The 26,449-nt window shown below is 40.2% G+C and overlaps 1 protein-coding gene across 1 annotated transcript in view; it reads left to right on the forward strand.

Moving 5' to 3' along the window:
• The first annotated feature begins 337 nt into the window (after positions 1-337).
• The window catches only part of LOC109035693 (uncharacterized), a 60,763-nt gene continuing 34,651 nt past the window's right edge, over positions 338-26,449 (forward strand). The window contains exons 1-2 of the mRNA XM_072298862.1: positions 338-662; positions 7,291-24,440. Of these exons, the coding sequence (XP_072154963.1) occupies positions 599-662; positions 7,291-24,440 (17,214 nt within the window). The 5' untranslated portion in view covers positions 338-598. The remainder of the gene's footprint in view (positions 663-7,290; positions 24,441-26,449) is intronic.

Consider the following 26,449-nt stretch of genomic DNA (forward strand, 5'->3'; position numbering starts at 1 on the left):
AGGCCCAATTTACTGGCCGCTCCCTTTCGCTTAACCTCTACCTTTCTCTTTTTCTCGGTCAGTCGAATATCACTGCAGGGATGAAATACTGAAGGAAGGGATACTAACCACCTCCCCTCCTATCCTTGAGTGCATTAACTAAGAACTAACCCACGAAGAAAGCGAGAGGCCGGGCTGTCCCGTTGACCCTTTTCCCGGTGCACTTGGGTGCATTTTTACGTTTTCACCTTGGAATGCAAAACAAAATGATCGGGGATGCAAAGATGCGCTCGGCGCTGCCAAGTCGCTCGGAAATTCTACTGGATTCTGAATCTCCGACGAGAGTGATCCGTAATGCGCGGCAACCGTGTGTCCAATTGAATTAGCCTATTAGGCAATCTCATGTAAATAAAGCGCTCGATCGGCCCCTTCAATTCGTGACGTAGGCAGTCCGTCTAGCCGCGTCTGTGTTTTGTTTTGTTTACGTTTTTCACTTTTTATTCATCTCCCTCCGGCCCAGGTGCATCTGAAACGCGCGCTTGATGTGTGCCTCCGCGTGCGATTACAGACAGTGCTCGCGCTCGCCATGTGAAACCCGAATAATTCGTATCATGTTGATATGAAAGCCTATTTGGTGGTTATCATATTAGTTATCGATCAGTGTTTTTTAATCAGTTTCGGGTGTAAGTATCTTCTCATCGAGTGTCGCTTTTCTTGCGTGGAAAGCCTGGATACCCGATCAAAGTGTGTGGCGGCTATGCGCATGTTTTCGGGCTCAATATTATTCTTTTCCCTTGGTTTTCTCAGTGTGTTCTCTGGCGTTTCAGCGCATTACTTTTTAACGATATCATGATTTTCTTCCTTAATATCATGGATATTTCTTCGAGTTTTTAATCGACCAAATAGTCACGTGATACTGAAACATCTAGGACGGCCTGCGTGGGTACCAGCGCATCTATTCGGCCGTGCTAAGGAAGAACGCCTTATGAATATTCGAAAGTCGCCGGATTTCCCTGGGTAAAAAATGTATTTCTGACGAAATTCATGCATATTTTTTCTAGACATTTTCTGATATTTTAGTTTCTTGTGCGAACAATATTGTCTGAAAATTTTTAGGGAAAATTTCCAAAAGTTTCCCAGGAAATTCAGTTTTCATTGAAGGAAATATGGCAACGTCTGAAGTCTAATACGGTATTCTTCCCTGGTACGGCACACACTGTACTAATTGCATACAAAAAATCACAGGTTTTATTGTTTTTTTTATTTTTATAAAATCATAAAAATTGAATCTGATAGAAATCTTTTCTGAAGTTCGAGATGATGATTTATAAATTGGTATAATTTTACAATCTAACAAATTATTTTTAGTGCGTAGATGGTGCGCTCTACCCATCATTTATTCCGCTGTAGTGCTTTGATCGAGTATTCAGGCCTGGATGGATTTCTAGTTAGGGATATAATTATTACAGCATCGTCAGACACGATTCCTCATCAAAAATTTTGCGCGAAAAAGAGCAAGCGTATTTTAAAGTTATCGAATCATTGCGTCGCGTCAGTGTCTTTGTTATGTTATCAACTAACATCGATGGCTGTTTGAAATCAAAATCACGTTTACGGCGTTGCAAAAATCTCGGCATACTAATTGTTTTCATCTAAAAGCTATTGGGTCGTAATTTTCGTCTCGTTCAAAGATTACACGAAAGATATCTGTAGTAATTTGGGTTTTGTATCCCTTCGAAAAATGTAGATCGGGAATTTTGAAACTCTGCAATCGGGGGGAGTCCCCAAGTTTAGTATTGAAATGTCGAATCGAGCATTCACCAAAATAATAATTAGTGCAAGCCAGGTTTCGCAAAACCTGTCCTCGGTTTCTGATACTCGGTATTAATAAACTCTCGAAAATATTATGTGTGCTTTGGAAAAACTCTTCGATTACAAAACACACCGAAGTTAGCTCAATACGCAATTTGTATGGGGTATTTAGTGGTTTTCTGATCACCGAGACGTGTTTGTTGACGGATACAACACTGCAAAAATTAGTCTTGTTTTCGTGAGACGTTCTCAGAAATGTGTACCTGTCTCGCTTCTTTCTTCTATTTAGAATGAGGAAACGTGTCTTCCGGTGTCTATTTTTTTAATACATATCTGAAAGTTGACATTGATTCCGAAGGAAAACTTTTATGGTTCTGATTATTAAGGCCCCAAACGAAGTCGGAAACAAACTCCTTCATGGGTTAGTTGCGTTTGTCTTAGAATCTCAATTTGATTATTCAAGCTTGAAAATTAGCCAAAAATACCAAGATCTGCTCATTCGCCTATTTTCTACGTCTAGTATTAACGGAAATATTACCCTTCGGAAAACTCGGCGTATGACGTCATTCATTGCAGTAGTACATATCGTCACCTTCCGGCCAAAGTATCACAAGCTCCATCCGACGTTTCAAAATTTCCGCCGTCATTTTATTTTTTATAGAGAAATTGTGGAACGAAGCTGTCCGAAAATTTTACTGAATTTTCTCTAAGCTGTCGATAAAATTCAGTGAAATTTTGAAACAGAACCAACAATTTCCTCGTAAAAAATTAAAATGGCGGCGGAAATTTTGAAACGTCGCATAGCGCTTGTGATAGTTTGGACCGAAGGTGACGATGACGACGTACCATCGTTTCTTTCGCCTTCGATTGACAGTGCGGATTATCTCCGTTATTATTGGATAGGGAAACTTTGTGTTTGGACAGATCTTCTTATTTTTTGCTGATCTATGATACGGAATCTGTAAAACACTAATCTGTGACCAGCGCAACCGACCCATTGTTAGAGTCTTTTGTCCCACGCATCGTGTATATTCTGTAATGATTGTGTGCATAAAAGTGGCAGGGTGGTGTGTGTTTTGAAATGTGTAAAAGGTATGCATTTGTGTGGTTGAATAAAATAATACCGTGCTGGGCTTGGGCTGACCAATCTTCCTTTCCGCGAACGATAGATGTCTCCTCCCCCTTCGACGCATTGCACCCCAAACCCTCCGGTATGAAAATGGTTCATTCCTTTTTTACGAAATGAACATTTAACCTGCTATATCTTTTCAAATACCAAATGCTAGTATTGAAAGTTTGGATATATCTTATCATTTCTCACTCATCTCAAATACAACCATCAAAACACGATTTATGAATTGCGCAACCACGATCTAGATTATTACGTGTTAATGATCGGAACATATTAATATTCTCAGTAACATATCTCTAGAATTTAAATAAATCCAAAGATTGGTACCTACTCCGACAGTGACATATGATGATAATTTACGCAGGTTATCTTCTTCACTTTTCGGAGCAAAACGGTTCGAAGTAACCCAATTTTTTACCCTCTCAAAAAATGGAAACTTTTTCAGAGCTCTCCTTTTTTGAAAATACTAACCTGAATAATTCTAGTTAATGGCTTGAGTCAAAGCACACGTATCCACGTCATGACTCTAAAAAAATTCACTCAACTACGTCTCGGAACACTAAATATTATTTTTCTTCAGAACAGTCGTAATTTTTACTATCTCCTTTCTAATACCTACCAAGTATTTCAAAAATTTGGAAAGATAGTGAGGTCAAATCCCATCTGAGAAAATGTATTTATTCCCATCGGTAAAGAACTTTAATTTTTAATCATCACATGAAGAATGCGTTTTCCTTGTTTCAAGCCATTGATTACAACCTAACCATTCCGTGAATTTTTCTATAAGTGTATGAGTTCCTTGGATTTTTAACTATTTGTTTGTTTTGTTTTCATCCCGGGCTGCCAAAATGCATGGAGTATTCTTCAATTCTTATTCAGTGACTTTCACATGATATAAAAAAAAAATCTCTTCCTGCAATTTGGCAACCCTCTTTTAATTATGTGAGTGTGTGTGAGTGTAGGGTGTGTGTGCTAATCCAAAATTTACAAGGCGCCTAACCAGGGCAGGTTGGAAGAAGAGCAAAATCATCGGCTGCTACTGAAGCAATAAATATGTATATTGGCTTGCATTTTCTTCCAAGCAGCCCTGGCCGATTCAGGTGCGGTATATGCAAGTAGTAATACTTTCCAAGTCCCCCAAAAGAATCTTGTGGGCTTATTATTGAAAAGACTACCAGTTGACTAGTTGTTTGAATATGCTGATGCTGAAAAAAAATGGTCCGTGATTTTGCGAAAGTCCGAAAGTTTTTGAAAATAAATTTAAAATAATTATATCATTTTTTCTGTCGTGTTATGTACGTTCATGAAATACCGTCAATATATCTACATATACACAGCATGCATATAATTTTCAAGTCTTTGTTGCAGAGATGTGTCTGAGCGTTTTCTACTGCTTTGTCTGTGACTGGGAAGGGTTTTTTTTGTTTTTTTTTTTAAAAAAAAAAAAAAAATACATATCCTCGTACAATATAGACCGAGTAGAGGGTCATAATTTCTCCTCGTCGACAAAACATTATGTTCCGGCCAAAGTTACTACTTGCAAATCGCACCTCATTCTCTAGTTTATAGTCCTCTGGAAATCTAGCTGAATAGGGAATGCGGATGCCAGCTTCTTTGGCCGTAATTCTCTTCTTATATCGAGTTACGATAATTATGCAAAAGATTGAATCTTCCTCAGTCCACCCGAAAAGTCCGTACCAGTATTTTGACATCACTTTTTTTGAATGTCTTAATTTGGCGACCAGCTGGAAATCTTTATAGATATCCCATGTTTTGGAGGTTTCTCCTTTTTTTAACGCGAAAATAATTGGGACATTTTTTTAAATGAAATGAATTTTTCAACTTTTGTTTTTAAAATAATGACAGGGAAGATACTTTGACATAGATTCTGAAAGTTTAAATGTCCAATTTCTCAAATTTTGTGTTATCCTCGAGACGAGAAGAAGTACCGAAGGTCTCCGTCCGTTCTCAGCGAGGTTTTTCAGAACTAAAACAGAGAGTGATTTGTGTCTCCTTTTCACTCCCAATATTCTTCCCGGTTTCCTAAGCGCTTCTTTACGCATGGCTTTGACCTCGCAAAAGCTTTTCCCTGTTTATTTTTTTGGTTTTCTCCTGTACAACCTCTACAATCATTTTTTATTTTATCACGCAGACCTAAACCCGCTTTTATTTTGTTTTAAATAATATATACCATTGTTTGCATTGAGTATCGAGCGAACATTTTGCTCACTTAACGTTCACACTTTTTTTTTCTTCGGCTTGACTATTTACTAAGTTTCATTTTTGTAGCTCACTGAAAGTTAAACTGTGTTCCATACTTGTCGTCTTTTCTCTCTCTCTCTCTCAACCAAAAACTACTCTGTTGTACTCATAGTTTATACAAGACGCATCTCAAAATTTCAAGCCATATACGTAAAGTCTCGGTCAAGTATCTGTTTGTTTCTTTTTTTTATCCTACCGGAAGTAAAAAAAAAATAAAAAAAAGTAATTTTGAGGCTGCTTCCTCCATGAAATTTATACTGTATCCTTTGTAGAATAACTCGTAAACTTTAACTGTACACATTATATTTTAATAATTCAATTTTATGTCAGCACTGGCAGGTACTCTTGCAAGTGCATGTCGTGGTCAATCAGTTTTACTCTACACTCGACTTTTTTTTTTTTTTTTTTTTTTTTTTTTTTTTTTTTTTAATGTTGAAAAGAATTTGTATCTATGATTAGTTTCACGTTGTTTATAGCCTTTTTAAATTTGCTGAAAAGAAGGACTTGAAAATTACCTACCATTTTCAAAGCAGTTCATGAGCCTGTGTCGGTATTTTTCGTTTAAATCAAGAATCATCACTGAACCTCAGCAACCATGCTTTATTTGCATGCTTATCAGTTGCACAAAGACTTTGAGCAAACAGTTTCATAGTTCCGGATAAGTTTCTTGTATCGACACTAAATTTTTACAAGTATGATAACCGTTCAATTGGTCAACTACAAGTGTTCTTGGGTAAAGTTACGATTCAAAATGTTTCTCTGCGATCAATCACTCAGAAATGGCGTCAAAAAATTAGTGTTTGATGCAAATTTTGCATTATGGTTCCAATGCTCTAAGAAATGCAGTTACAGTTTGCACGACACCATTCATGAATCACTCAAAATTTTATGTTCTTTACTGTAATTCATTAATTTTCTCGCCCATTCACTATTACTTAGTTTTAGAGGTATTAACCACTCTCATGCATATACTTTTCGATTTTTGTCTTCATTTTTTTATTCTTCTAAATCTATCAGGTGGCTCACAGCCTATTCACTCTATAGTTCCGAAGTTTCAAATTTTATTATGTCTCAGCTAGTTTAGAAAATCTGTGATTACGCGTTGAGCATGCTTGCGGCAGACTGGCATGCAGAAATTGTCGGTAATACGTCGAGTTCTGTTTCGCCATTTGGGAATTTGTGTTGTCTCACTCTGGAAATAAGTAAATTGCGTCCTACTGAAGAAAAAATCTTCGTGATTTCACATGTGGTGTTGGAATATTTGCAGTTCTTTCTCTTAAGTTACCCTTGCTTGTTCATTTACCAGGCAGTGTGGTCTCAATTGCACATGATGTCGATTAGGTCTTTCCTCTCAATTGTCGGCAAGCAGCATAGCTCTGTATTCAGTGGTTTCTTCAAAAATAATGAAGACAACAAGCTATGATGAAAGCCAAGATGCTGAAACATTTATCACTCTCGGTCACCAGTACCTAATTTCGCGCATTGACTTTAAATGTTCTTCAAGCACAGCCAGCCCTCCTCGTCAACACATTTTTAGTCTCTCTACAAAGAAAATCTTCGCCAGCTTTTTCCCTTTTTATTTTAACGCTTCTCCACCCACCTCTCATCTGTTCTTGCTCACACCGAAAAATTTTATTTTCTCCGCACCATATTCTCCTGCTGAAGTCATCATCTGACTTTTATCCCCTGATCTCCCTTCTCCTTCCTCCCATTATCCACTTGATTGAATGAGTCTTGTGATCAGTGCGCTTTGTTTTGTCAGTGTTATCGATGGAATTCGATAGTTCAGTCTGTTTCGATTCAAATCAAGCAGCACTCTGTATCCATCCCTTCTTTTTAAAAAAAAAGTCTCATTTCGGCCTCTGCTTATTTCAAAAAGTATTTGGAAATTATTGCGTCAATTTGTTGAATTGATTAGTATATATGTGTGAATTTCTTATGATAACGTATGGATGTATGAACTACGGGTTGATCGTATTATGCGTTCAACGGAATCTCTTCCTCTTAGGTGAGTTCTTGAAATTGTATACTCAGAAGTATAGTGATATTACCCTTTTTTCTTATATTTGTACTTACTCGGCTGTTATATTTTTGGAACTCTCTAGTGCACACTGCTTCAACTGAAGGAAATGATGGCTCAGTGGATTTTGATGGTTCCAAAACGCAAAATCAGCCCGAGACATCCATTTCAGTTCAACCAGATTTCAACGAAGAAGCGACGTTACCTAAACCCAGTGAAGATGAAACTGTCTCTCTTCTCTCTATCAAATCACAAGAATCAAAAGCCAAAGAACCACTGCCAAAACCCTGCCCTATAACAAATCCCACTACTAACGTTATTTCAATAATAAGCAAGTATGAAGCTTTCAATGCCCAAAGTAGAAGTCAAGAGCACGATTATTCCTCTCATGAAACTCTGGTGACCGCAAAACAGTCTAGTTCCGAAGAAGGTGAAGGAAAACCCGAGATAAGTTCAGCAGACACAGATGGCAGTACGATTATATCTTCACAACTGTCCAAAGTTGATCCACAAGATGACGATGCCATAAAAAAAAGTAAATTAAATGCTCCCTCTACGAAAACAGTGGCTTGGTCTCCATCAGTTCTTTCAAGCTCTGACAGCTCAGAACCTAGTGAAAGTGATCCAAGAAGCCCAGAAAAAATCAACGCAACTGAAATTAATCAAAATAAGCCACCCACTCCAAAAACCACGTTTTTAGAGTTGAATTTATCAGACACTCGACCAAAAGGAAAGGATTATTCCGCACTTGAGATCAAAATTGACTCCAAAATGTCGCGATTTGAAAGCCTCACCGAAAAGTCAAATACTATTCACATCGAAAGAGAGTACCTTAGCACGAGTACCGTCTTTGAAGGGTCAACCTTAATGATTGAGGAATCTGTCGTAAGCGAGAAACGAGTTCACCATCGTGCTTCAGAGGAAACAACAGTCCACATTGAGGATTCTGTTACGAATGAGAAGCGTTTACACCGTCATGGCTCAGAAGAACCCACTCTTTATGAGAGTCCAATAACGGATGACAGTATCTCTCACCACATTACAGATACGGGAATTAGTCTGACTCGTGGAACGGTATCATCAGAAATGAGTGGCTCTCCACGTGCAGCTATTCAGCCGACTGCTTTCACATCTGACACGGCAGTTGACGTCGATATCGAAGAGGAAGAACTAACGGATGCTGGTCTTAGTCCAATCCATCCAGATGCTACAGGTCTACGTCTGGCAGAGATGCCTCATGATTTAGAGTCTAAAGCTAGATTCTGTGATGTCGCCACCAGCCCATTAGAACTCAGGACTGACCAAAGAGATCACACCGATTTGTTAAAAGTTGAGAAGTCTGATGCCGAGACAATTACTGACGAGATTGAGAAGCGAGATATCGGATTAAGTCCAAACATTTCACAACTTCCGACTCCTTCTGTCCCGAGCACTCCTGGAGATTCGAAGTACGAAGATGCGCCGAATCTAAATGTGCTTGATTTTGGAGTTTCCAAACCAGGAAACGAAATTAAACCAAGTTCCACATCAAATTTGAAATCTGAAAGTGAGCCCAAGATTCAAGAAGAATCTAGCTCTTTGAATAAGTCTACTTTGGATGAGACAGTAAGTAAGAGTGGACTGAACCCCATGGAAAAACTTTCGTTGTCAACGAGAGGAGACGCACCATTGCATCAGGAGGAATTTGAATACAGCGGTGACAATGAAACTCTGCCTCATGTCCCAGAACAAGCCATTGAGAAGTTCAATCGTTCTGATGTAAGATCTAATTGTTCTGAATACCGAACCTCGGCAATTGCTCAAGTGACCGCTGAAAAAGATGCCACCGACCCTGAACGACATTCCCATTGGGATTCCAAAACTGTAGCATCATTAGAAACTTCAGAAAAAGCAGATCATAAACACTCAGATCAGTCAGAAATTTCAGATCACAAACCTTGTGATTTAGATATTAAACAAACGGAACAAGTATTGTTGGTTAGTGACCCCATCCCTGATAATTTTGAAGAAAAAATTTCATCCTTGCCATCGCAGGTCCAAGATGAATTGGGAGTAGTCTCCTCTGCTAAAATATCACTTAAAGAGCAAGGTAGTAAGCTCACACTAAACGCAGTTTCAGACTCTGAACTTAATCTCAAACCTGACACTGAAATCGATTACAAACCTGATATAACCTCTTCCGGTGCACTTGAAAGTGAGACGCCGGGAAATTTAGTTCCTAAGTCTACACATGACATTGACATTGAAACATCTTCCAATGATCTTACGAGAGATTACGCAATTGACGAGCCTCTAAAATCGAATTTAAAGCGTCTCAAAATCTCTGATTCCGAAACCGTAATAACTGAACCCGTCAACCTTGATGTAACATTTAAACTTCAACATGACAGCAAGACCACCTCCCTAAACCAAAGTTTCTCTATGAGGGATGACTCACTTTTTAAAGTTGAAGAAGAATCAAAAGCAAAGGAAGCCGCTCCAATTATTCTCGATGAAACCAATAGTGAACAAAGGCATGCACAGGAAAAAAAATTAAGTGAGTGCGTCAATAAAGAATCCGAGGGACGTTCAGTTGGAGGTGATGGAACAGAGGACCAGTCAGTGTCAGATGCAGTATCCGTTACATTAGCTGAATCACAATCACAATCAAAATCTCCCTCCGAGAAAACCTCAGCTGTGAAAGTTTTGAGTACAGATTTTGAAGCTGGAGGAAAATCTGATTCTCCATCCTCTGATGACAATAAAAGGCTTGTTTTAGATTCAGTGAAAGAGATTACACTCATTACTGCTAGTACCGTACCCCTGAGCGGTGATACGAATGAAGAATCACCAGCACCAGACCCAACAAAACGCAACGAAACCACCGCTGAGGCTATTCTGGACGCAGGTTCCAAAGTTGTAAGTGAACCTGACTTGATCTACTCTAGTAATGAAGGAAATTTGCTGCTTGAAAGTATGAAATCAAAAGAAGAGCATAGAATGATATCTCAAAAATTGTCCGAAAAAGAGCTCATATCGGAGAAGTCTTCGACGGCTAAATCATTACTAATAAATGTTTCGGATGCACAATCAACAACCGCAATCTTTACCGATGAAACGATTACCAAAGTGACGGATGCTGGTGGTTCAAAGATCGATCGCATTCTTGAAGTAGAGTCAGTTGTTCATGATACAACTGACAAGACTAATACCAAGGACTTGCACTCTGAAGGGGAAGTAATAAATGAGGATGAAGCAATCTCAAATGCTAAGATTTCAAGTGAACCCAATACAGCTGCGGCGTCATCCGTAGGGAATCCTTCAGCTATCGAAATACGTGAAACACTGATCTCAGCTAAAATATCCTCTCATGGAACAAACCTTGAGGAATTACAGAGTTCAGATTCAAAGTCTGAATCTAAATCTGATGATTTATCTGGTAAGTATGACGGAACTCTTTCAGCGCAGCCTTGCTTTGAGACACGAGGAGCAGAAACTATCAGTGAAAAACTATCCGAAGTTATGAGTTTTGAGGAGAATGTCCTCTCGAAATTAGAAACAGCCGTGAGACAAACGCATGATACCAGTGAAACGAATGAAGTTCTGTCCAGCATTATAAGTATTGAGGAATCACTCAAAACAATAAATGAAACCCTAGAATCCGTCCCAAGCGATCAGCAACGGCTCGATACGAAATTGCATGATGTCTGCAGGTCTGCAGATAGTATAGTCTTTACGACAACATCTGAAGATGTTTCCTCAAGGATATCCAAGACGGAAACTCTCGCCGAACTTCCGATGCAAAAACACTCAGTATCAGCTTTGTGTACTGAAAACCGGATAGAGTCTAATAAGATGGAAGTTGAAGACATAATGATTAAAAAAGAAATTCATGTTTCCATTGATGAACGTGCTGAAGATGAAAAGGAATCCTTCCCAGAATTTAAATTGGATCAAGATACTAAAACATTGATTAATGATATTATGTCAAGTGAAAGCCATGCCACTGTACCTAAGGTCAGCTCTACTTCACTCACGTATGAAAGTAGAGATGAAGTCGTCGAAGAGGTAATTGTTCCAAAAAAAGTTATGCCGACCATGGAACGCCTTGAAGTAGACGGTATCACGCGTTCCGATTTCGACTCTCAGAGCGTGCGTGTATCTAGCACTGCATTCGATGATGTGGATGTACACCACGAATCACATTCTGATGTGGAATTTGAAAGTCAGAGCACGTATTTCAATGCCACTTCTGCCAACGCTGACTCTCATGTTGAAGTGAATAATGACAACCAAAAGATAGACTCATACTCTACCGATGAACGTGTGATAATTACTGCCAAAAATGACACGCGCACACATTTAACTCAGAATATTATCTCCGACAATGACAAAAACCCATCGGAAAACATTTCGGTGGAAGAACCACGCACGTCTGAAGGTCTAGATTTGCCGCTCTCAGTAGCCAGTGACTCCAAGAGCACTGAAAATGTGCCCTTTCTAACGGAATCATCGTGCACATTATCTTTGGAAAGTGGTCTTTTGTCTGAAACTATTCATCAAATCGCAAGCACAACATTGGCACAACATGCTTCTCCCTCAGTATCTACCTCTGAAGCACTAATTGATAGTGCTTTTGATAAGAAATCAACATTTAATCACGCACATGCTGATACCAGCCCCACAGTACCCTCAGAAACTCGACTGCCCTCCAAACACAAAAATCAACTGTCAGAGAGTTCTATTGAGGACAGTTTAACGTCCAAAGTAGCCATCAGCTCACCGGCAGATATGCAAGACTCGATACCTGAAATACAATCACTCATTAAGATCTCGGAAACACAAGTAGTAGATCAAACAACGGATGAAACTATGGAGCAATCAAAAGTAAATTCCAAATCTGAAGAAAAATTACTCACAGCTGACATTTCCAGCAATGATAATAATGTAGAAGTAAGCGTTGAGCATTCTGTGGAAGCACAGTCTCAAACAGATGGTACGTCTAATATCTCCTCAGCTTCAGAATCTCAATCCCTCTCTAAATCAGCAAAGGTGCTAGAAATTTCTCAAATTGCTTTATCGACTGAATTATCAGACTCTCAACAATCATATGACATTTCAGAAAATTTGTCGAATCTTCAAGATATGGACGATGAAGTTTTGCCCCCGCATCCAGGTGCAGACAATCCAGGGCAACCGTTGAATTTTCCATATCATCCTATTGAGGTATTAGCAGATGCAGAAGCAAAAAAAACAACTGTCATTCTTCCTTCGGGTCTTTCGCTAAGCAGCGGAACTGACAATGAGACGATTGTTCCAGCAGCTGAACTCGTTAGTGAAGCTTCTAAAATATCACGCGACTTCTCATCTGAACCAGGCCAGACTACATCACAGAATCTTGGTGAATCAACCCAGATCATCGAAGAATTAAATAAAGATGAAGTTGTAAGTACATCATCTGTAGAACCCTTTCAAAAGGAAATTACCAATGTGGATTTTAAGATGGAGGGAAGTATCATTGAACCAAGCTCACGTTTACATGTAGCAACGGCACCAATTGAACCAAACGGAATTAGTTCCACCCCTTTGCAAAACGAGCCGCATCACGTCGGAGCGCCTATAAAATCTGCAATTGTGCTGACTTCCGACGTTAGCTCTCAGAAACTAACTGAAAAATTGAAACAACAGGCTCCTGAGGTAGAAGAAAGAAATGCTGACAGTGCTTTATCCACAAATATTGAATTCCCAACAGAAACTGAAGATCTCGCAACACATGCCCACCAAATTTCTCAGACAATCAGTGTTTCGCATCGTATGACCAGTGAGTCTCTTGAAAAACATGATGAGATACGTGAAACTCCACTCAGTAAGTCTACACCTGAATTTTCTGTGCAAGGTATTTTATCTATCTCACAGTTAAACCAAGCCACCGCAGATTTTACAGGAGGAAGTGGCACGGTCCCTGTTGCTGATAAATCTAGTTCGTCATCTCTTATGTCGAGTGGAGATGTGAATAATCAAAAACTCGAGTCCGCAAAAGAAGGAGCCAATTCTACTTCTATGACGGGAATTGATGAGCATCTTGATCGACGAATCGTCAGTTCTTTCAAACCAGACAACGAAGAACCTTTGTCCCCTGGAAAAGAGCCTTTGAACATCTCTTCATCGCCCAAATCTCAAAAAGAATCAGAAAATGATGAAATTTTGCTTGAAAGGCATTCCATTTTGACAACCGCTTCAGAAATAAATCTAAATGTAAAGTACAATACGACTTTTGATGAGGTAGATCCAAAAATTGGAAACTTAACAGGCTACTCAAAGCTAACGCGTGCAGAAAAAGACGTTCTCATGCCTACGCCTGATATGCTTATGCTGGAAGGCCAAGTTTCAAAAGACGAAGAGGGTACAAAATATATAGAGGTTGTGTCCGTCATCGAAGAAATCAACTCAAAGTCCTCAAATTCTTGGTCGTCAGCCCAAGAGTCTGGAGGTAGCTTATTTGAAAAGGCTCCAGATCATGCTGAGGTTGAAATTCAGCGGTTTGGTACCAGTCTGGAAACAACTGATAAATTACAGAAAATGAGTAAAGAAGAGCTAACAGAAATTGACATATCACAAGAAATCCTTGTGCAAGAATCCAGGAATGACAAATCTCAAGGACTGGAGGATTTGTCGAAATTTAAGGCCAATGAATCAATTGAAACTGAAAAGACAACTCTAGCGAGAGAAAACACGGTTAAACAAGAACATGTTGCAACCGAGGCTAAGAAAACACATGAAGATGGTTTGGATGATGAAGGTGCTCAGGATGCTGGGGAGGAAATTGAATCATCAGATGTCCAAGAGACAGAGCGTAAGCTGATTGCAAGGTTCGATGTTGTAGCCGTTGATAGCGACCCACTCTTTGAAAAGTTACATAAAGGTGACGAGGTGTCAGTAGGGAATAAGATTGATCAAGGAGAGGATGGTCAGGAGACAGGGAGTAAACCGGTTCCAAGTATTGATGATGTAGCTGTTGATAGCGACCCACTCTCTGAAAAGTTACATGAAGGTGATGAGGTATCAGTAGGAAATAAGATTGATCTGGAAAGGGATGGTCAGCAGACAGGGAGTAAACCGATTCCAAGTTTTGATGATGTAGCCGTTGATAGCGACCCTCTCTCTGAAAAGTTACATGAAGGTGATGAGATATCGATAGGAAATAAGATTGATCTGGAAGAGGACAGTAGCATATCGCAGCAACTTCAACACAAAGTCGGAAGCGATCCAGTCGAGCTGACCAATGCACGTCAGGTTGAAGCATCAGAAACCGAAGGCCTTGAATGCAAAGAAGCCTTGCAATCTCAACGGACAGTCCCAGACGATGCAGATGAGCAGACTATTGTAATTCAGGCTGAGGTATCAGAACTTAAGGAGGTTGAATGTAAAGGAGCCTTAACAGATTCCTCGAGTCGGGGACAAAGTGGGTCTTCTGCTGAAATCACCTCCAGAATGTTCGTCAAAGCAGATAAAATCTCACAAGAGCCACCCAAGTCAATTGAGTTACTCTCTGGAACCATTTGCACCCAAAGAGCTGATACAGTCATGCCTAAAAAATCGCATGAAGGAGTCTCTTCCGTTACGGCTGAACGGATTTTTGAAGAGGAGACTGAAATTTTATCCGACAACAAGGCTCTTGAAACAAAAAACATTATTCAGGACTCTTCCACCTTCATTTCAAGTGAACTTTCATCAGTTGAGCCTATCTTCACAAGCACTGCAGAACCAGAAAATATTTTCCAAGATACAGTCAAAATAGAAGGTATCTCTTTTGAAACTAACGATACATTGATAAACGATTTAATCGAGCATAAAGAAGTACAACTAGACAAACTAGTCATTAAAGATACAGTCGAATTACCAGATGTGAAAGATCTAGAAGTGCACCCTGAGGGTGCTCTCACTAAAATTGCTCTTGTTGAAAAGGAAACTACCGAATTCTATGATATCGATGAGCCTGAGAAGAAACCAATCCTTGAAGATTCTTCAAGTGCCGAAAATGGTGGACGTGTAACATCCGAACTTAGTTCTGGAAGAGTCTTTGAACCAACAAAGATCTCTTTAAGCACAGATAAACTAGAAAAAGTCTCATCTAAAACGGAAAGCACACAGGAAATAGACACAATCGAGGTGCAGAATCAACAGAGAGCCTTCGGAGATGAGGGTGAACATGTTTTTCAAAGTGAGCTTCCAATGTTGGAGGAGGAGGATTTTAAGAAACAATGTCTGACGGAATCTTCGAGCCTTTTACAGACTAAGGTGCCTTCTGGTGAAAATACTCCTAGTATGTCCGTTGACGTACAGCAAATGACGGAAGAGGTACTGGAAACTGATAAATTTTTCTCTGAGCGGCGTAAATCCCCGAAAGATACTGCTGATGAAGCTCATACGGAATCCCTTTTGATTCAAAGTGAACAAATTTCATCAGAAGACCCCAAAGTAATATCAGAAATAAAAGAACTGGAAAGAATACGAGTTTTTAAAGATGCTTTAAATTCAGAGAATTGGGAAATTGAAGATGGACGAAAAAAGGAGGAGGCTCATACTGAGGAAAGCCAGCGAAAAGCCTCTGACGAGGAAGGCAGACAGATCGTTCAAAACGTGGTGACAGTATCACAGGTGAAGGAATTCGCGCATGAAGAGACACTGCTAGAATCATCGAGGCTTTTACAAGCTAACTTTCCTTCCACTGAAAGCAGTCTTCCCTCATCTAATGGAGCTCAACGAATAATAGAAGAAGGACTGAATACTGATGCAATACACCTAGATATGAGTAACTCCCGAAAAGAGCCTACGATACCAAATGAACAAGCAACTTCGGGAAGCACTTTGATCGAAGTTGAACATATTTCTGATAAGGAAGCTGAAGTATTATTTGTAAAGGAAGAGTTTGACAGAAACCTTTTTCTTGAAGATCATTCTAGCTCTAATAAGGCCGAAGTTATGTCTTTTGAACTTAAACCAAGCCCTTCAGATATGATAAAAGCCGAAGTTACTTCTCTTGAAACTGAAGACCATAAAACCGACAAAATCCGCGTTGAAGATCTACAGGAAGCAGATTTTGAAAGTAAGAGCAAACAATCAATCCCTGGTGAGGTTGCAGTATTAGACGTCGAGGACCTTGAACGCATCCAAATTCTGACGGAATCTTCGAGCCTTGAACAGGCTAAGTTTTCCTCCACGATACTTACATCTGATATGTGTGTTGAAGTAGAACAGCATTCGCAAAAAGCTTTGGCGAGTCAAGATTTATTATCCAGAAAAAGAGACTCTTCAAATGATTCTGTGATCATGATTGATGAAGCAAAACCCCAAAGCCTTCGAATGGAACTCGAGCAGGGTTCTGAAAAGGAATCAGGAGTTTCCATCAACATGGATGCGAAGAATCTGGATACCAAAAAAACTGTCATGACTTCGTCTGTTCTTTGTGAGGATGAATTGAGATTAACTGATTTTAGCCCCAGGAAAGACGTCGAGCCAGGACATATTCCCAAAGATGCAGCCAAAACAGAAATGACTCCATCTGAAATCGAAGACTCGCAAGAAAAGGTCACGACCAAGATTGAGGACAAGCCGCAAAAATGCTTGAACGGTGATAAAATACAGCAAATTCAAGGTGGAGATGCAACTTTTACAGTCAAGGACCTCGGACCTGAGTCAAATCTTACAGATCATTCGAGTCCTAAAGAGGCTGAGTCAGCTTCCGGAATGATTTCAACCATATCTGCTGAGGAAAAAAGAATATCAGAAGAGGCACTGAAGACTGATGAAAACTTACTCTCAGAGACAATTAGCTCCCAAACAGAGGTTGCCGTCGTGACTGAAGATACTCATCCGGAAGCTCCTCTCCTTGATGTTCAGCAGGCTTTCAATATAGAAACTGAAATATCACTTGAAATCAAGGAGCTTAAAGAAGGAAGTGCCCATCAGGACTCGTCTGGTTTTGAAAAAGATGAATCGTCAGTTGAACATGGTCTCGAGAAAGTCGCTGAATACGAACTTATTCGTGAGTGCGTGGTCAAACCAGAAAAAATTACATCCGACACGGAAGGTATGATCGAGAATAAGGGGCAAAAAGGCTGGGATGATGACGAAGTACAGCTAATCCAAAGTGACGTTTCAGCATCCGGTGTCAAGGATGTTAGACCGAGGCCAGTTCTGAAGGCTCCTTCAAGTCTTGAAGAGACGGGGTCACCTTCTGCTGGAGACATTTCTGCCATGTCTGCTGAAAAAGAGAGAACGACAAACGAGGCTCAGCAGCTTGATGAGTCACTTTCTAAAACTAGTAGTTCTCAGAAAGAGGTTCCAATCGAAACTGAAGAAGCTCATCTGGAAGGTATTGCCCTTGAAGTTCAACGAGCTTCTATAATGGAAACTGGAGTAATCCTTGAAATCAAGGACCTCGAAGGACAAGCAACTTTTTCAGAAGCGTCGATCTCTGGAAAGGATGACTTCAAGTTACTTGAAGCCAGCTCCAAAAAAGTTGTTGAACCTGAAAATATCTCTGGCGTAGTAGCGGTAACTGGAGAAACTTCGCGTGAAACTGGAGATACGCAAGAACCCGACACAAACGAAGATAAGGATCGAAAGCAGAAAGGTAGTGAAGATGATCGCAAGCAGGATATTGAAAATGAGGTTGCAGTGTCGGTTTTTGAGGAACCTGCAAGGAATCAGATCTATCAGACCGTCTCCGTTTCCGAGAATAATGAACGTGTATTAGACCAACTTACCTCTGGGAAAATCATCGAGCCTGAGCAGTTTCCTCGAGAAACAGTGAAAACTGAAATGACTTCATCTGATACTAAAATCAGACAGGAAGTATCTACTATGGAGGCTGAAGATCAACAGCAAAAACGTTTAGACGATAATGATGAACACTTAACCCCAAAAGACGTTAACATAACAGTAGTGGAAACTGGAGGCCGACTAGAAATGGATACAATTGAGGCTAAGGATCCTGTACAGAAAGGTTTCCACGATGATGGTGAACAAGTTATTTCCAGTGACATTGGAATAGTAGTAGTCGAGGAGCTTAAAAGAAATCTATTGCATGAAGAGTCTCCCACCTCTGACAAAGATGAACTTATGTCATTAAAAATTAGCCCTCAAAAAGGCGTTGAATCTGAGAATTCTTCACGGGAGATGGTCAAAACGGATTTTATTTCATCTGAATCTGAAAATGTCCAAAAAAAGGACCAAATAAAGTCTGAGGATGGACAAGAAGAAGCCTTACAAGATGATGGTAAAGAGACCATTCAGAGAGATTTTACAAAACCGACTGTCAGTGATCTTGAAAATAAAGCAACTGGGACGGATACCTCGAGTCTTAAACGCACTGTGTTATCTTCTTCGGAAATCTTCTCCACTGAGGCCTCTGAATCAGAAGAAACGACGGAAAAGGTACCAGAACCTGAGGAGTTTTTCGCGGAAAGAAGTAGAACTCACGCCGGAGCTGCTATCCTGATAGAGGAAACGTATCCGAATGATACTATTCTTGAAGTCGGGTTGGTTCCTGAAAAGGAAACTGAAAGTATGATTGATGCCAAAGAGCTGGTAGAAAGTAAGATCCAGGTGGTCTCGTCAAGTTCTGAAGAGGATGAATGTGGGTCAGTTGAATGTAGCACAAGGGAAGTTGGTGAAGCTGAACATATTCCTCGAGTGATGATGAGAATTGAAGAGACGTCACGTGAAACTGATAGCGGACAGGAAAAAGGTGCAATCAAAGGCGAAGATCGACAGCAAAAGGGCTCTGAAAAGAAGCTTGAACAAGATGAGGATTTAGATCAATGGGATGTCGCAATTTCCGCTGACAGTGACCTTCGATGCAGGCCAAATTTAACGGATTTTTCGAGCCTAGAACAGGCTCAGCCAACTACTGCAGAAATCATTCCTCGCTTGCTTGATGAACCAGAAAAAATGGTAGGACATGAACTAAAGACCGACTTTCCACTCTCTGAAACGGATCGTAGTCAAAAAAAGGGTGCAGTAACGATTGAAGGATTCTATCAGGAAGTTTCTTCAATGCATTTTGAACAGATTTTTGCCGAGGAAGATAAAGTTTCATTGTATACTAAGGATCTGGACAAAAAAGAAACTGTTCAGGGGTCTTCAATTTCAGGGGAAGATGAATTCAAATCAGTTGTAGTTAGCTTTGGAGAAACTGATGAGCAAGAACAGATGCCCAGGGAAATAGTTAAAACAGAAATGATTTCGTCCAGAGACACAGAAGAAAAGATCACATTTGAAGTTAAGGATCGACAACAGGACAGCTCCGATAGTGACAAAGTGGATACCATTCAAGGTGAGATTGCAATTTCCGCTATCGAGGACTTCGGCTGTAAGTCAAATGTGATGGCCCATCCCCGTCTTGAACAGATTGAGCCAACTGCGGCTGAAATTACTTCTAGTATGGCTGTTGAAGCAGAATACACGACGAAAGGTGTACTGCAAACTGATGAGCTGTTCTTTGAAGCGAATGATTCCTCAAAGGAAACCCCAATCGTGATTGAAGAGCCACAGGCTCCCGAAAAGCAAACTGAAATATCCTTTGAAATGAAGGAGTTAGAAAAGGGAAGAATCCTTACGGATACCAAAAGTTCTGAAATAGGTGAACTTACGCCAGAAGAATCGAGCCTAGGGAAAGTGGTCGAGCCTGAACACATCCTCCAAAAGGTAGAGAAAACTGCAGAGACGCCATCTAAAGCGGAAGATGAACCAGACGAGGCCTCAATCAAAGCAGAAGATAGGCGGCCAAAAGGTGCTCATGGTGGCGAAGAGGACATTCAAAAGGAGGTTTCCGTTCAAAATTATATCCTTGACGCCTCAGCCTCCCTTGAGAAAGATAGACGTGTATCAGCCGATGTTAGCCGTGGTATAGTCATTGAGTCTCAGCAGTCTCCCCTAGAGGTCGCTGCAGCGATAGTAACATCACCTGACAATGAAGTCAGAGAGGGAACGGACACTACAGAGGGCAAAAATCGAAAGCATGAAGGCACGGTAGATGACGACGAGCAGGCTGTTCAAAGTGAAGTTGCTGAATTAAAAGTCGCCGACCTTGAAAGGAGTCAAATCATTGCAGCTTCTCTCACCTTGGGAGGAGATAAACGTGCATCCGCCGATATTAAACCTGACCAAGTCGTTGAATCTAAACAGTCTCCTCAAGAAGTCATCACAGTAGATGGAGCTTCACCTGAAAATACAGCCATAGAAGAATTGAACACTATTGAAGCCGAAGATCAAGAGCGCGAAAGCTGCTTGAATGAAGGCGAACAAGCTATTCAAAATGAAGTTGCAAAATCAATTGTCGTTGATCTTGAAATGAATGAAATCATTGAAGCTTCCTTCGCCTCTGAAAAAGATGAACATACATCAACCAGTGCTAGCCCCAGAAAAGTCGTTGAACCTGAACAGATTTCTCGAGAGATGGTGAATTCTGAAAAAACTGTCAATACATATGAAGTCGGACAGAGAATGGACACTATCAAGGTTGAGAGTCAAGAGGAAAATGACTTTGTTGATGACGCCGAAAAGTCTGCTCAAAGTGAATTTGCAACATCAGGAGTCGTAAATCTCGAAAGGAACCAAATCGTTGAAGGCTGCTCCACTTCTGAGGAAAATGAACTTAAATCAGTTGATGTTAGCCCTAAAAAAGTTGAATCTAAACAATTTCCTCGAGACATTATGGTGAACAAGGCAGTGATTTCATCTGACACTGAAAACAGACCTGAATTGGACACTACCAAGGCTGAGGATCAAGACCAGAAATGCTTCGACAGTGATGATAGACAGGTTATCCAGAAAAATGTTGACATCGCAGTTATCAAAACTGAAGTCGGACAGGGAACCGACATTATCGAGGCCAAGGATCAACAAGAAAGAGGCTCTCACAATGACGATGGACGGGTAACTCAGAGTGATGTCATCATAGAAGTAAAGGAGAAGCTTGAGAGGAGTCAAATCCTTGAGGCCTCCTCCATCCGTGAAAAGATTGATGGTCTATTAGTCGACATCATTCCCAAAACAGTCAATGAATTTAAACTGACCTCCCTAGAAATAGCCGAAACAGAAGGCATGTCCTCAAAAATGGAACTAAGGCAGGAACTTGACCCTGCCAAACCTGAGGATCAAGAACAGAAAGTCTCCGACGGTGACGGTGATCGAGCTGTTCCGAGTGAGGTTGCAAAATCAGTACACATGGAGCTCGAAAGTATTCAAGCGCTTGGAGGCTCTTTCACCACTGAGGAGGATGATCGTACGACAGTCGACGTTAGTCCTGAAAAAGAAGTTGAAACTGATCAGAATCTCCGAGAATTCGTCGGAACAGAAGAAACTTCATCTAGTTCTAAGAAAACACGTGAAATGGACACAGTCGAGGGCGAAGATCTTCAGCAAATAGCCGGAAAACTCGAAAGAAATCAAGTTCCTGAAGACTCTGTCACTTCTGAGAGAGATGCCCATGTCAGTCCCGGAAAAGTCATTGAATCCGATCAAATCCCTAGAGAGACGTTGCAAACGGCTCCATCTGGAGATGAAGTTAAACAAGACGTAGGCACTATCAAGGATGATGATCGGAAGCAAGATGGCCGGGAAGATGGTGATAAACACGCTGTTTTAAGTGAAGATCCAAAATCGGAAGTCGCGGACTTTGGTAGGAATCAAATCTTTGAAACCTTCTCTGAAATGGATGAACATGAATCCGTGCATGTTAGTCCGAGAAAAGATGTTGAACCTGAACGATGTTCTCTAGAGATCGTCAAAGAAACTTCATGTAAAACAGAGGAAGCACGTGAATCTGACCCCGCCGAGACTATGGATCGGCAAAAGAAAGGGCTTAGCGATGATCGTGATCAAACCGTTTTAAGTGAGGAACCGAAAACAGGACTCTTGGATCTTGTAAGGAATCAAATCTTCGAGGGCTCCTCCACCTCTGAGATTAATGAAAGTAAATTAGATGATATTAGTCCCAAAGAAGGAATTGAACCTGAACGAATTTCTTCTGAAATGGTAAGGGCGGATGAGACTGCATCGGAAACTGAAGTTAAACAGAAAATGGACACTATCGAAGCTGAGAATCGAGAGCAAAAAAGCTTTGACAATGATGATAAACTAGCCATTCTAAGTGATGTTGCAAAATCTGTAGTCTTGGAGTTAGAAAAGAAGGAATTCCTCGATGACTCCTGCTCCTCTGAAAAGGATAAACCCAAGCTTAGCCCCAAGAAAGTCGTGGATCTTGAACAGATCCCTCAGGAAACAGTTAAATCAGAAGATACCTCTTCTAAAAATGATGTTGAGCAAGATGTAATAAATTCTATCGAGGATAAAGATCGAAAGCAGGGTGACTCTAACGCTGATGAAAATGAGTCTAATCAAAGTGATGTTGCAGTACCAACTGTCCACAAACTTGAAAGGAATCAAATCCCTGAAAATTCCTCAAGCTTTGAAAGAGCTGACGTTATTTCAGTGAATCGAAACCTCGAAATGGTGGTAGAATCAGAACCTATCCCTGACGAGATAAGGACAGCGGACGTAAATTCCTCCGAAAGTAATGATACCACGGAAAAGAGTGCAATCGAATCTAAAGGAAACCAGCAAGAAGACCCTTCTCTAGAGGTTGCGGATGTGAACGAGACGAAAAAAGAAGGCGCTGTAGAGGACTTTCCTGGCTTAAAAGAGAGTCGTTCAGCCCAGAGCCCTATTAAGGACTCTCACGGCATGTCTATAAAAACGACACATGAGGAGATTCAAACTATTACTGATGTAGAAAATTTAACAAACAGAGACCATGATAAGTTATCACTCGCATCCCATGATACGACAGACCTAGAATCCCCTGAAAATTTAAAATTCGATGAAGTTAACCAGTCTAATGCTTCAACAGAATCGCATTACGAAGGAAGGAGTGAAGGTTCACTTGATGAAGTTTCGACTGCACAATCCATAATAAAGGATAGAGAGGATCAACAAGACTATCCTGAATTGTTGGTGAAGAAACCTAAAACATGCACAAATCTTTCCAAAGACCCAAAAGACATGCAAACCAAACTTATTTTTGAAGATTCAATCGAACCAATTTTGGAACCTCCGCTTCCGAAGTTTGAGAATGCTGAAGAGCCAGCTGTATTGGTGAAAAAATTATCAAGATCTAAGGTTGGGGATACTGGAGAGTCTCTATCATCACATCTCATCGCAGCAAGAACCGAAGTTGCTTTGGTAGATTTACCTGAAAACATGATAATTTTGCCAGTTCATGCAAATGAAAGTCTTTATTCGTCTATCGGAGAGAATGCACTTTTAGTCTCATCTGTCTCAGATAAATCGACTCCTATAGAGCCTGTAGGCTTGGTAAAATCTGATTCTCATAAAGACATCGATGACAAGGCAGATAGAATTACTCATGTGGAATGCAGTTCAACACCCAAAACATCAGAGAGAGAAAGTGTTAATCCAGAATTGGAATGCACCCCAAGTACAAAATACGAAGAGACGATGGACCCAGAAAATATTTCATTACCCTCTTCATTATCAAACAGATCTGGTGAACTTGCCGAATTTCCCATAAAAGCTGAAATATCTTCTGACTTAGGAAATGAAAACAATTCCAAGCAGGTTGGTGACTCTGAAAAACTATTGAGCCAATCAGATTCTAGCCTCAATACATCAGCTCCTGTTAAGAAAGACTCCCATAGAACCCAACTTGATCTTACATCAGATGTACGAGAAGCAGACACCGGAGACTCATATGAATCAGGAGCCTCCACCGCTCCCACCAGTCTAACCAGCTACTCCGAGAATGATTCTCAAGTAACATCTCAGTCACTAACTGAAGAAGACACTAATAAAGGAAGCAGTTTTCAAAGTGAATCTTTTTCTGATAATTCTTCAGGCCCTGATTTTGCCTCTCAACGCAGCACCGGTTTTTCTGAGGATTCGGAGGAACAAGGCAGTCTCTTCACTACAAAATCCGGTTCAACGTATGTTTTTGTAAAATCGACCAGCACTAATTTATTATGCTCCTGTGATGAAATTGAGACAGCTCGAGATGTAACATTGTCAAACAAAAACCATGAAGGAAAAGTTGAAATTATGGCAACGACTTTGCACGAAACAGTAGCAGTGGAGGAGTCGCAGAAATCTCCGGCGCAAAATGTTCAAGGCTCTGAAACAGCTGAAACTGACTTTTCAGGCTCTACTGTCGAGCGAGCTGCCCCCACTTTCAAGGTAAAGTCATTAGTTTCGACTCAGGTCTCTATTATAAATGACGATGCTAGCAACATTGTTGCCTCCGATAGTGATAAACACAGAGAAAAAAGTGTTAAAACACCGAAACGACCCGCTTCACTGGCATACGCAGAAAAAGCCAAAGGTACAAATAAGAAATTGTTTTCTTCCTCTTTAGCTCAGAAAGCCGGGCGTGATACTTCCGTTTCATCCCTAAAACCTGCTTTATGTCAAGAGCAATCTGAAGGAAAAAGGCCACGTAAAAGGTTTACTTCCTCCGGCTTGCCAAAACCTATGATACCCAGTGACTCCTCGCCAATGAAGCATGTATTTGCTAAGACTGATTCAGGTTTTAAACAGCGCAATTTAAGTTCATCGGATTCTGAATCAGCAAATAAAGTGAAACGTGTCATGCATTCTGCTAGAGATAAAGTAGATTCCCATGTAAAAAAGCCCTCGCTTTCATCTACCCAACAAGTAGCCTCTCAGAAACGTAGTGTAGACCTTCCCAAACCCAAAAATGAAGATGTCAAGTCTTCTTTCACTGAACGCCATCCTCAAAAAATTGGAAATTTCTCCAACAGTAAATTTTCCAATGAAATGAACACAACATCCTCTACCATTCGCCGTACAAATGTAAGTTCTAAATCAGAAAGTAAAAGTCAAATTTTGAAGCTTGCCAATCAGGGTGACTCAAAATACTTGGTCAGACCCTCTAATAGAAGTTCTTTCTCTGATAAAGATATCCCCAAGGAGCAGCAAATAATTAATCAATCAACAAATAGTTTATCCTCTGGAAAAGTTGAGAAAGTTCCTGAAGTAACTAATGAATCAAGAAAATTTGCCTCTAAGCAAAGATCTGATATAAAAAACAAAGGCTATGCTGCCTCTACTCTCTCCACTACCATGAAAACTAAGATCACAAGTAGCACTGAAATTGAAGTAAAAGTAACGAATAAACTCAGAAATAACTCGGCAAGTCGATACCAAGATTTGAGCAGTCATAGAGTTTCGGAAAAAATTGAAAAAGATGTGAAAAACTTGGTCATGAAAAATAGTAAACTGAAAACATACAATACTATCACTTCATCTGTTAGCACAAAAGAAACAAGAAGAAATGTTAGGAAAAGTTCCGGTAAAGATACAGAAAAATCTGAAGAAGGCAGCAACATGGCACAATCTAAACCAGGTTCCAAAACTCAAGGTAAAGTCACAACAAGACGAACATCTGGGGAAATAATAGCTATGCCTAGTGAGCAACATAAAACTATTCACAAAATATCCAGTTCAAAAGAAGGAAACAAATTTAAAAATGAAAGTAAGATCATTTCTTTTGAAAATAGGAGCAAAAAAAGTGTCAGTTCTTCCTCAGCCCTCTCAGATTTGCTCACGACTTCGGACAAAAAAAATGTTCATTCAGTACTCTTCAAAGACGAATTTTCTTCTGGCACATCGAATGTGGCTGAACATTTCACCTTTTCAGAAACATTAGAAAATCTCAAAAAAGTGTCCTCTGCAACTCTTGGTGTTTATTCTTCCCCAAGAGAGCAAGAAAAACTGCGACTAAGGCGCAAAAGTGATCCGAAATTTAACCTTAATAATCTTAGTTGTTACGATCCTACTTTCATTGGATACCGTGGATCATCCTCTCTCTCATCAAGTCCATGTCATAAACGGAGATTTTCCAATGGAACATCAAGCTTCCTCACATCTGAAGTATTTACACAGTACAAAAAAACAGGACCAAATTCTGGTTCCTTAAATGTTCTGTTTTCGCAGCCGTCTAATTCAGTCGTGAAAGAACCCTCCTCCTCTCAAGGAAGTTTTCTTGTAGTTGATCCGAACATTAAAACCTCTCCGTCTGTTAGCACTAATATTTTGCTTAAAACTGACTCCTCTATGCTACCCTGTTCCTCCATTGAAAATTATGTAGAAACTAGTAGTAACGTCCATTCAACAGTCTCATCCTCTAGTCACTCCTATACCTCTAGAATTTCGACTAAATCTTC

The sequence above is a fragment of the Bemisia tabaci genome, chromosome 3 (genome assembly GCF_918797505.1).
Source record: "Bemisia tabaci chromosome 3, PGI_BMITA_v3".
Classification (NCBI taxonomy): Eukaryota; Metazoa; Arthropoda; class Insecta; order Hemiptera; family Aleyrodidae; genus Bemisia; species Bemisia tabaci.